General features: G+C 40.4%; 1 protein-coding gene across 1 annotated transcript in view; it reads left to right on the top strand.

Annotated features, from left to right (window-relative positions):
- Positions 1–12,707, top strand: part of DNAH11 (dynein axonemal heavy chain 11) — a 148,601-nt gene that overhangs the window by 32,276 nt on the left and 103,618 nt on the right. Inside the window, exons 21-30 of the mRNA XM_081883500.1 lie at positions 21–179; positions 2,366–2,449; positions 3,644–3,802; positions 4,813–4,935; positions 6,539–6,661; positions 7,099–7,323; positions 9,036–9,127; positions 10,617–10,743; positions 10,882–11,031; positions 12,432–12,665. Of these exons, the coding sequence (XP_081739626.1) occupies positions 21–179; positions 2,366–2,449; positions 3,644–3,802; positions 4,813–4,935; positions 6,539–6,661; positions 7,099–7,323; positions 9,036–9,127; positions 10,617–10,743; positions 10,882–11,031; positions 12,432–12,665 (1,476 nt within the window). The remainder of the gene's footprint in view (positions 1–20; positions 180–2,365; positions 2,450–3,643; positions 3,803–4,812; positions 4,936–6,538; positions 6,662–7,098; positions 7,324–9,035; positions 9,128–10,616; positions 10,744–10,881; positions 11,032–12,431; positions 12,666–12,707) is intronic.

Below are 12,707 nucleotides of genomic sequence, written 5' to 3'. Positions count from 1 at the left end.
TTGTGTGTTATGTCTCTAAGGCAAATCAGGAACTGGAAGCACTGGAAGAAGAAATGTTACACATCCAGGAATCTGCCAGTCTTTTTGAAGTGGTCATTCCCGATTACAAACAAGTGAAACAATGTCGGAAGGAAATAAAGTTGCTGAAGGGAGTGTGGGATATTAACATTTATGTCACAGTAAGCGTTTTTTGTTTGTTTCAAAAGAGCATTGCGCCACTGGCGGTTGCGTGGAACTGAAAACATTTGAAAGAGTGGCAGTGTTGTCATGGCTCTTGAAGATTAAAAAAGTGTTCTTCCCTCAAAGTAATTCTAAGACCTTAAAAAAAGAATCAGCACTATTTATTTTTATTTGACTTTTAGAAGGCAGCCCTGTTTAGGGAAGTTTCTAATGTTTGATTCTATTTTTAATATTCTGTTGGGAGCCGCCCAGAGTGGCTGGGGAAACCCAGCCAGATGGGAGTGGTATAAATAATGTATTACTACTACTACTACTAGAACAACTACTACTACTATTTATTTTATTATATTATATTGCAAGGCTACAAGAGTTCAGCTGTGGACTCAAACCTATGGAATCAAAATGAAAGAGATGAGGGAATGAGAGAGAAAATCCCCCGCAACAAATCAGAAAGAGAATGAGGGCGCACCGGCCTGACATTTTGGTGGCTAGTACATGAATTGCTATGCCTTGCCACATACTTAGCAGAATTTATATACCACCTCATTGCACTAAAACTACTAAGAAATATTAACGTTATAAACAAAAGTAGTTAAAAACAAATGCTTAAAGAAAATTAAAATTAACAGTTATTGACATCTGTGTCTGGATAGGCTTCTGTAAACAAAAATGTTTTAAGCTGGGACTAAAAAGAGCACAATGAAGGTACCTGCTTGGTGTCAATAGTTAGGGAGGTTCCACACATCTTAACAATTTGTGACATATTTCCCTAATGCCGCATACGTTTAATTTTGCTCAGTTTTGGATTTTAATATATTTTAGTGCATACTTGCAATTCTATATTACGTAATTGGTCACTGTTTTCTGCAGCAGAACAATGCACGTATTTTTGTAAACTAAAAAATCTTTAATATTTTTTAAAAAAATAATATTGGAGGGAGAAATAACATTTAATTCAATTTTTAAAAAAATCCAAAGAAGAAGATTTTTAGACTAACCCTTTCCTTGATGGGTTTTTGTGTTTATTTCTTAGTTAGAAGTCATTCAAACATGCAATGCCTTAAAATAGTCCAGCAAATGTAAACTCGGCGCAAAACTTGTACCAGTGTGAATGAATCTCAAAGGATAATAGGGAAGTTGGTGCACTTTTTATACCTCAGATTGCACATGAGTGAACACCTTTCTGAAAAAAATCCCATTCTATTGATTTTGGGGGTTGTTTTAAACAAACCTTTAGTCGCTTTGTACATTACTATGATATGTATATGAGGAAGACAATAAATAAATAATAGCTGCCACATTGAAGGTTTATTATTTATAAAAAAATACTTATATACCACTTGCCATGAAAAAAAATCAGTGGTTTACAACTGCTGTACATACAATCATACAATATAAGCCATATGGAAATGTTGAAATCAGCAAACTATTGTGGAAAGATGCAGAGAGAAGTTTTCAGCAAGCATTTAAAAGTAGAAACAGAAGGTGCCTGCTGAAGCTCACATTGACTGTGTTTTCCACAAGACTGGGCCAGTAACACTAAAGGCTCAATTTCTTGTAGCAGTCCTATGAGCCTTTCCAACTCAGGGAATGGGCAGCGAAGCACCTACTTTGCCTCTGCCTATTCACAAAACAGATTCAAGTAGCATTAAGCAAGGATAGGCAGTACGGTCTGGGAAAACAGGCCAGAATTTGCAGCTGCATCTTTTATCTGCCCCACAACCGACATCATATAGGGCAAGTGTGGCTTGGGGTATGGGAGCAGCGTTGTGGGCCAAATTAGGCTGGCAGGCTAGCGGTTCTCTAGTGCTGTTGTAGGGCTAAGTTAGGTAATTTGTGTACCTGAATTCCTCCTGGATTGGTGGTTGCATCAACTCCTGATCATCTACAGTGATGGTGCTGCAATGCTGGAGGGATCAAACCAGCAGTTCCTTCTACCTGCAAGCTCTCTTGGTGACAACAGGGGTAAAGCACTTGAGCAGTGCCACTAGTTACCCTAATTCAAGACCCTGCTCCCATTCCTCTGGCTTGTTTTGCTAGTTTCTGTGTTTATGGCGGTATACACCTTAAAAGTAACACACTTAACAAAAACAGCAACCTGTAATCTGCCCTACCTCAACTATCATTTTGTTTCCTTGCAGAAAACTTGTCTCTACCAAATGTCATTGACATTTCTCTGTTTCAGAGCAGCATTAATGATTGGACAAAAAGCCATTGGAAAGAAATCAGCATGGAGCAGATGGACACAGAACTCAGAAGATTTGCCAAAGCAAGTCCCATAGCTTCTCATATTTCCCCCATTTCTTTGGCTTCTTTAGCTTTCTTTCCCCCTTGCCCATGCAGTGTTTGTTGTTTTCCCAAAGTATCAATTCTTTCAACCTTCACACTCTTTTTCAACTCAAGCTTAGGTCTCTGATGCATGGAAAGTATAAAACGATGCTGTCGCTTTTATTTTTCCTGATACAGCATATCAGGTTAGATCAAGATGGGTGACACCTGGCTTGAGAGCAGTACATGTGAAAAGGATCTAGGAGTCTTGGTTGACCACAAATTTGACATGTGCCAACAGTGTGACGCAGCAGCTAAAAAAGCCAATGCAATTCTGGGCTGCATCAATAGGAGTATAGCATCTAGATCAAGGGAAGTAATAGTGCCACTGTATTCTGCTCTGGTCAGACCTCACCTGGAGTACTGTGTCCAGTTCTGGGCACCACAGTTCAAGAAGGACACTGACAAACTGGAACGTGTCCAGAGGAGGGCAACCAAAATGGTCAAAGGCCTGGAAACGACGTCTTATGAGGAACGGCTAAGGGAGCTGGGCATGTTTAGCCTGGAGAAGAGGAGGTTAAGGGGTGATATGATAGCCATGTTCAAATATATAAAAGGATGTCACATAGTGGAAGGAGAAAGGTGGTTTTCTGCTGCTCCAGAGAAGCGGACACGGAGCAGTGGCTCCAAACTACAAGAAAGAAGATTCCACCTAAACATTAGGAAGAACTTCCTGACAGTAAGAGCTGTTCGACAGTGGAATTTGCTGCCAAGGAGTGTGGTGGAGTCTCCTTTGGAGGTCTTTAAGAAGAGTCTTGACAATCATATGTCAGGAGTGCTCTGATGGTGTTTCCTGCTTGGCAGGGGGTTGGACTCGATGGCCCTTGTGGTCTCTTCCAACTCTATGATTCTACATAGAGAACTAGCATAAAGCAAGATGCTAGAAGCAGATAGAATTTGCATCATTTCTCTCTAGGTGGTGTTTAAAAGTAAAAACCCAATTCTGGCAACATGATTACAACAATAGCAATAAAAGCATATGTCATAAATAAATCTGCTAAGTCTTTATGGTGCCACAACACTTTTTTGCTGCTTTTAATGTTTTACCAGTGATACTAAATAATGATTCCAAGTGCTGTGTACCCAGAGTTGTGATGCAACATTGTCATAACAATGTTGCGATGCTTTTCCTTAGGAGATGTGGTCGTTGGATAAAGAAGTCCGCTCCTGGAATGTGTATATGAATCTGGAGTTAACCATAAAGAACCTGTTGACATCACTGAGGATTGTAAGTGAGTTGCAGAATCCAGCAATGAGAGACAGACACTGGTATCAGCTGATGGATGCAATAGGTGTAAGTATCGTTTTTTAAAATTCCTTTGTAAAGATCTCTTGGCTCTTGTGTCATAACTATTGCTTCATTCATCCTCCCACCACTCAGTTGTGGCATGGGAGGTGGCATGCTTTTCATTGCCTTACAGACTGGTGGCACAACTGCCCACTGGGATGGGGCCAGGGCAGCACAGGGTTGGGGTAGCAGTGGGTTGCCAGTAGTGACAGGCACAGTTCCGCATGCACTTAGACACTGACAACCTGGTGCTTCACCTGCCCTTGACCCGCATTGCACTCTCTTGCCCCAACCTGGTGCACGCAGCATCACTTCAGCCAGGTAGGCAGCCCAGTGGTGATTCCCATGATTTCTATTTCTGCGCTTATGATTCTCAGAAACAGTTCATAAAACTCCAGTGCAACCAGCTCACGGACTTTGTATAGCAGCTTCAAGACTTTAGTCAGGAGACTCCCTTTTCTTTTTGAATGTTAGTAATTCATACTCCAAAATAGAACACAATCCACCAGGTCTTTCTCCTTCACAAGCTCTGTGAGCGATAAGAACAGAACAGGAGACGGCTGAAGGTCAAAAAATAAGCGCTTTCCATGTTTTACCTCCATGGGTACATATTGCATGAATGTATTCTTTCCAAATTCTGTCTCAATATTGATCTCACAAACTAAGGGTGATTCCCAACCCTTAATAAGAGTTGATTTCAGTAGGTCTACTCTTGAGTATGACTGATAGTTATGTAGGTCATCCACCACTGTAGTCATAGCCTGACTTCTCCTTTCTCAAATCAAAAAGCTTGTTCTTTATCTGTCTCCCCCATAACATAATAATTGTATTTTATTTATTACATAAAATTTATATACCATTTGACTGGAAAAAAATGATACATCTGGACTCTCACACCTTGCCCATGTAGAGATGTGAGCTTCCTAAGTTGTTTGGGTAATTCACTTATTAAAAGATAAACAGGCAAAACTGAAGCATGTGTTGAAAGCCTGTTGCTACTTTGCTGTATTTTGCAGCTTCATTTTTCAATAACCGAAGATACAACATTAGCAGACCTGCTGTCATTGAAGCTGCATAAGGTGGAGGATGATGTCCGGAACATTGTTGACAAAGCAGTGAAAGAACTTGGGACTGAAAAGGTTAGTCTGCTTTTCTCCTCCAAATTTCTCCTTGGATTTTGGAATTTTGAATTACCTATTCTTGTTTTCAAAGTAGAACTGATCCACCATTGTTGGCTTTCCTTCTTTGCCTACTTGTTGTACAAAGTAAGGTACAGCCAGAGTTTATTTACTTTTTCAGTAAATAAACTGAATAAACAGTAAACAGTAAATTTACTTTAAATTTATTTTTGTCTTTTCCCTCCAAATAATGTACATGTAGGCAATGATAAAACACTGTAAAACACAACAGATGACTCTGTGGTTTAAACCACTGAGCCTCTTAAGCTTGCTGATTGTAAGGTTGGCAGTTCGAATCCATGTGACAGGGTGAGCTCCCATTACTCTGTCCCAGCTTCTGCAAACCTAGCAGTTTGAAAGCATACCAGTGTGAGTAGATAAATAGGTACCGCTGTGGTGGGAAGGTAAATAGCGTTTCTATGTGCTCTAGCTTCTGTCCCAGTGTCCAATTGCATCAGAAGCATCATGATGGCCATATGACCCAGAAATCTTGCTGTGCTTGTATATTTATGATTGCATCATTATTTTTGCATGCTCATTTTTACTGATAAAACATTGCAGAAAAGCAATCTTAATCAGATAACATCAAGTCTTGAACAATATGTAGGAGCACAACTAAATAAAATAGCATTCACAAAGAGTCTAGATGTGATTGGATGGAGATTGCACATTACAGTTTTTTATCAGTGTGCACAAGTACACACTGAATCCCAATAAAACTGAATCCCCGGAAGAGTCACAGTGCAGTAATGCTGACAATCATATTGAGACTGCTCGTTTCAATGTTTGTCGGCATTTCTATCAGTGCACATTTGCCTTGATAATGTACAAAGCAAGAATTTTGAAATTAATGAAAGCTTAGCCACACTGTACATTTTCCAAATCCAGAATTAATTTTAGATGGTGTCCTAGTTCAAGTGAATTCAGGAGGAGGGGAATGCAGGCAGGGTGAACCAAATGTGCAGAATGTTGAAAAATTTGCCATTCCCTACTTTTCTCTTTTGACCAAAAATGTGTGGATTTCTGTAAGGATTTAAAGTACTGTGGTACCTCGGGTTACATACGCTTCATGTTACATACACTTCAGGTTACAGACTCTGTTAACCCAGAGATAGTACCTAGGGTTAAGAACTTTGCTTCAGGATGAGAACAGAAATTGTGCTCCGGTGGCAGCGGGAGGCCCCATTAGCTAAAGTGGTGTTTCAGGTTAAGAACGGACCTCCAGAATGAATTAAGTACTTAACCCGAGGTACCACTGTAATATGTCCATGACCTGAGGCAAGGTGGGAAATCTGTGACCTTCCTGATGTTGTTAGACTACAAGCTCCATGAGTGACAGCCAACATGACCATTGCTTGAGGATGATGAGAGTTGTCGTCCATCTGGAGGCCACAGGTTTCCCCACCCCAACCTAAGGAGTACATGAAATCTCACCACAGCCAATAAAAAAATGGTACCACCTTAGATGGATTTGGGCAGCACAGGAGAACTATGTAGACTATTGCTTGGGTAATAACACTTGATTTAAATATATTTCAAACCCATGTTCTAATGTGTTAACCAGATTCTCATAGAAATCAGTCAAATATGGGCTGCCATGGAGTTTTCGTATGAAGAGCATTACAGGACCAGTATTCCGTTGTTGAAAACTGATGAACAGCTTTTTGAGACTTTAGACAATAACCAAGTAAGATGTTATTTGCTAATGTAAATAGTAAATGTGCTTGTTGCTGAATTACTACTGTGTTTTTATAATTGGACTAAACCTAAGGCACTGTTTCCAGAATCTGTATTTACAGTGAATCTTAGCTGTCCCAGATGTTAAGTCTGTGAAATTATACGTGTCCTTGACTGTATACGGTTTTAACAAAAATTCCTGTCTGTGTAGGAGTTAGCAAAATTACAGGTCCTTGGTCTCTCTCTTTTTTCCCTAGATAGTATGGAATCATTTAATAATATGCTGTCCATTTGCAAGGTTTGAAAATGTCGTTTGCTGTGATTTACTGTAATAATAGCTTGCACAAGATTTTTTTTGTAAAACTTTTGTAGCTATGACTCCTATGCCTGTTAAGTAATTTTATTTATCCTTTAATTTTATTCCCACTCTTCTTCTTTTTTTCCAAGGTTCAGCTGCAAATAATTCTACAAAGTAAATATGTTGAGTATTTCATTGAACAAGTCTTAGGCTGGCAAAAAAAGCTGAATGTGGCAGACTCTGTCATTTTCATATGGATGGAAGTTCAACGTACATGGTCTCATCTTGAAAGCATTTTCATTGGCTCAGATGATATCAGAGACCAGCTTCCTGAAGATTCGAAGCGATTTGATGGCATTGATGCAGATTTCAAGGTTAATGAGGAATATCATGATTAAAATCAACCATTCCAATGTCTCCTTTTCTTTTTAGCAAAAACATTCTTATAATCTTATATGTCAATGAAATCTCAATATCCAGCTCCCAGGATTGGATGTGTAATATATATTAAATCTTTCTATACCGCTCTCCAAATATGCGGTACTCCTGTAATGTTTATGCATTCTTGGATCAGAATTACCCAGTTACTGGTGTTCGTGTGTGGAAGGAGGTGGAATGTTTGGAGGCAGCGATCTCTCACACTGTCACTTGACTGTTCCAAATAATATATTACAAGCTAAGATAGAATTATAAATGAATGCTGGCTGGATCCCCCCACTCTCAGCTGGTGCCTCTGCCCAGTTTCCTGCAATCACCCTGCTCCTTCTCAGTCAACCATGCCACAGACCAACCCTTCCAGTAGGTCTTCACCATCCACCACAGTTTAGGGGGGAGCCTTTTGGGTGACCTAAACTATAAGAGTTTGAATCCCTGTGGGGGGTGACCTCCCGTTGCTCAGTCCCTGCTCCTGCCAACCTAGCATTTTGAAAGCACCTCAAAGTGCAAGTAGATAAATAGGTACCGCTCCGGCGGGAAGGTCAACGGCGTTTTGTGCACTGCTCTGGTTCGCCAGAAGCGGCTTAGTCATGCTGGCCGCATGACCCGGAAGCTGTACGCCAGCTTCCTTGGCCAATAAAGCGAGATGAGCGCCGCAACCCCAGAGTCGGTCACAACTGGACCTAATGGTCAGGGGTCCCTTTACCTTTAAACTATAAGAAGAAACAGCTTTCTTGAGCATGACTTTCATCTGCAGATTTAGGGTTGCCATACGTCCTCTTTTTCCAAGACACGACCTCTTTTTCAGAGGTATAATTTCTGTCTGGGAATTTTTTTAAAAAATTTGCCAAAATGTTCAGGTTTTCTTTTTTGTTTTTCCCTTCCTGCCAGGCTGCCCCCTTCCCCTAGCGGTGCCTCCTCCACTTGAGCCTCCTTTGCCAGTATGGCTCAGCCCTGCCTGGGGACCATTACATGCCGCCTGCCACTTCCTCTCACCTGCTGCCTCTTTCTCTCCCGGTCCCTGTTTGTATAATAATCATATATATCTCAGCTTCTATTGCCTACATATTGTAAAGTAAGGGTAAAGGGACCCCTGACCATTAGGTCCAGTCGTGACCGACTCTGGGGTTGCGGCGCTCATCTCGCTCTATTGGCTGAGGGAGCTGGTGTAGAGCTTCTGGGTAATGTGGCCAGCATGACTAAGCCGCTTCTGGCGAACCAGAGCAGCACACGGAAATGCTGTTTACCTTCCTGCCAGAGCGGTACCTATTTATCTACTTGCACTTTGACGTGCTTTCGAACTGCTAGGTTGGCAGGAGCAGGGACCAAGCAACAGGAGCTCACCCTGTCGCGGGAATTCGAACCGCCAACCTTCTGACCAGCAAATCCTAGGCTCTGTGGTTTAACCCACAGTGCCACCCACGTCCCTTCCTACATATAGTAGGGGTATTTAAAATGAGAGTCATAGCGATCCATTGTTAAAAGTAGAAGTCGGCAAATGTGTCCTCTTTTTTTGCCCTTCAAAATATGGCAGACCTAGGATAACTGCTAGTGAAAATGTGAATGAATCATTTTTTGTCTTAACAAAAATTGTAAGGAAAGGCTTGTGAGCATTAAATATTGAAATGATTATTTCTGCACCTATACCCAGGAATTAATGAATGACTCAGCAAATACAAAAAATGTATTGGAAGCAACAACCAAGCCCAATTTATATGAAAAGCTTGAGGATTTGCAACGCAGGTAAAACTGAGCTAATTGTTTTCTTTAATATATTCCAGTATACAATAATCAGCAACAAAGGATTGCTGAAGAGATGGTCTGTATAGTTTGCTTTGGGATTCATCCTGTTTTAGATTATTTTTAAAAAATTAAACATGCATTTATAATGCTTAACAATATTAAGAAGTGTGCTATAAACAGTGATGGAATGATAATTTGAAAGAAAAATAATACTGGCTAACTGCTGACCTTTAATTGGGAATGGAAAACTACAATGGTACTCATTCCCCAGCAGATACTTTTTTGGTTTTAAGGTTTTGAAAATTGAGGTGTGCATTAGATTCGATGGTGCATTAGATTTGTGTAAATACAGTATTTATATGCTGGTGTTTGATAAGACCAGTTTTTCAAACATGTTTAAATGTCTGTGCATTTTAATGACCCTAATTATGTTATTTGGGCATTTGAATTCGGCGTTCCTAATTAGGAACACCACAAAGGCTGAACAAACACCATTCCATTAATTAACAGTAAGAGCAATTCTAGACTCTAGTTGGATGTGGCAGGTTTGTTCATGTTAACAGATGTATACAGAACTGCCCAATCTACTGAAGTAAATGGAGAAGCCAGCAGGAGCTATGTTTACTCATCAAAGCAAGTGATAGGGGAGAAAATTCCATTTAGCTTGCATTTAAAGGTGAACCTATCTAATTAGCACTTTCTGAAATAATATATGAAGCTAAACAACTGTCTTTCAAAACTTCACACTTTTCTGATTTTTGCAATGCAGTTTTCCAGCCAAGAAATTAGTACAAAAAGCATATACCAGTGTAAAGTGTGTGTGTGTGTGTGTGTGTGTGTAAGTGCTGCCTGGTCCAAAACGCTCCTTTTTCGGTAAGGTGGTAGCCAAGAAGTTACAGGTATTCCTGAAAGATACAAATTACCTGGATCTATTTCAGTGTGTGTTCAGGTGCAGTTTGGGGACTGCATTGGTCTCTTCTTGTCAAGTGGTGTATAAATTGTTTAATAAAAAGTATGGGCTGTTTTCAGTTGCAGTTGTATTGTTTATGTATTTTTTCTTGTGGCACAGTTGAACACTGACAAACATTCATATTGCTATGCTGAAGGCAAGCGATTTAAGGTTGCAATAAGTAGTAGTGCTGGGAGATGAAGGGCATGGGGCGCATGCACTAGCAGAGACTGTTGGGTGCTCCTGCCAGCATATTTAAATCTTGTTGCCACCCAGCCCCTCCCAGTATGCAGAACTGACTCCGCCACAGGGAGGCAAGGCTACACTACCCCACCTGCCACTGGCTGCAGTGCTGTACATACTTAACTGAAAAATAAGCCCCATTGAACTCAGTGGAACTTCTGAGTAGATAAGCATAAAAATGAATGCTACTGTCCTTGAAAACCAGCTTCCATACATACATATGTACATGTTTTGGTGCAAAAACTGCCATAGATAATTAAATGTGAATATCCAAAGTGTTCCCCTTTTCATTTTCAGGCTTTCTCTTTGTGAAAAAGCTCTCGCTGAATACTTGGAAACCAAACGCTTAGCTTTTCCTCGGTTCTATTTCATTTCATCTGCTGATCTGCTTGACATTCTCTCAAAAGGAGCACAGCCAAAACAGGTAAAGTTTCTTGTAATCGTGTTTAAAGCATTATCTGCAAAGAAATGCGATAGCAGAAAGTGAAAGAGAAGGTGATTAAAATCTGAGCAAACCTGGGGTGACTGAGTTCCTTAATTGTATGCTGCTATTTGAATGCAGGTGACTTGTCATCTTATTAAACTTTTTGACAACACTGCTGATCTTAAATTTCAAGATGACAAAGAGCAGTCCAGCAATATTGCCCTAGGAATGTACAGCAAAGAAAAGGAATATGTCCCATTCACTGCTGAATTCAAGTGTGGTGGCCAGGTATGTTGGGTTTTTTTGATGGCAAAACTATACCTATCTGCTAAAATTGGAGGAAATGTGAAAGTAAATTGGGGTGGAAACATTCATACTGCTTTGCCAGAGAAGGGTGATTGGAAGCTGCAATATTGTACAGATGTACCCACTGAATTCAATAGGACTTACTTTTGAGTAGACTTGCATAAGGTGGTGCTATAAGAGTACCTGAAACATATTTCTGATGAGGCATGAATATATATACATAATGAAATTTTGCCTCCATAAATTCTTTTACTTTTTTTAAAACAACAACAACTCTCTTATCTACCACCTGGTTTTAAAAAACATGAAGTTACAAGGGAAAACAATAAGTCTGTTGGGTATTGAAATGTTTAACAATGTAATTATGCATCTTTGCAACAAACTTTTCAAAACAACTCTCCCCCTCCCAAATCATACACACATGTGGGTAGATCACTTCTTCGTTTTTAAGACAGGTAGGAAGCTTTTAAATAATAATAATAAGCCAACTAATCCAAAGGAGGAATTCGCTATTGTGATTGTTCTATTTGTGCAAGTATGTCTGCTTAATAAACCCAGGACTACCCTGGAGAGGGCCACTGGACTGGTATTTGAGAATGTAGTGCTGGTAACAACACCAGTCTTTTTCACTGTCGGCACTGCAACATAACAAGCATGATTATGAACTGTAACATGTGCAGCTGGCTTCACAATAGGTCTTGGCTTGTCCATCCATTGTCTGCCTTGCTTCAACATCTGCATCTCTCTGGAATACCGAGGAGTTTAACAGGCACCACAGTGCTGGAAAGAGCACCCATAAGCAATTTCTTCACTGGCCTCTTGCATCTCTTCATAGTGAGACTTAATGTCTCAGCAGAATTATAAGCAATGTCCAACAGAAATATTGCTAAGCTCAGGTGGCTGTGAGGATGGAAAAACTGTGCGGAAGTCGTTTATTTTGTAATGTTCATCTAGGATACCATATACCATGGTTTGCTTTAAATGCAGGGGCAAACCATGGTTTGCTGCTTTGCGAGTGAGACCTGTACTCACATTCTCTCCCATTACCCTCCACATGGGTATTCCAGTTCCTTTCCTTTCCTTCTGATTTAGTGACAAACTTCAACTGGTTGTTACTTGCTTGGTTTACATACATTTGGAAGTGGCAGAGAGAATTTGAGCGCATGAGGGAAGGAGGGGTGGGCAGAGGGAATATATGGACACTGGACATTCCCACAATTCAAACTCTGTTACTTCTGAATTGGCACTGTAGGTTGACTACAAGCTAATTTGGGTCTCATTGTAATCAGTGGGGCAAGTTTGGCACGACTTCCAAGGGACGAGTCCACCTAAATTATTCTGCACCCAAACCTAACGTCTGCAATGGTTTGTTTTTCCAAAAGGTGGAAACCTGGCTAAAACGCCTTGAAGAAGTCATGTGTGAAACAGTGCGTCATCACATCACAGAAGCTGTAGCTGTCTATGAGGAAAAGCCCAGAGACCAGTGGATCTTTGACTATCCTGCACAAGTAGCACTCACTGGCTCTCAAATCTGGTGGACCACTGATGTGGGAATAGCATTTGACAGGCTGGAAGAAGGGTTTGAAACAGCCTTGAAGGATTATCATAAGAAACAAGTATTGATAGATTCCTTATTTATGTAACAGTCAAGCCATATG

The sequence above is a fragment of the Podarcis melisellensis genome, assembly GCF_964234715.1.
Source record: "Podarcis melisellensis genome assembly, chromosome: 12".
Lineage (NCBI taxonomy): Eukaryota > Metazoa > Chordata > Lepidosauria > Squamata > Lacertidae > Podarcis > Podarcis melisellensis.
This window is presented reverse-complemented; position numbering and strand designations above follow the sequence as displayed.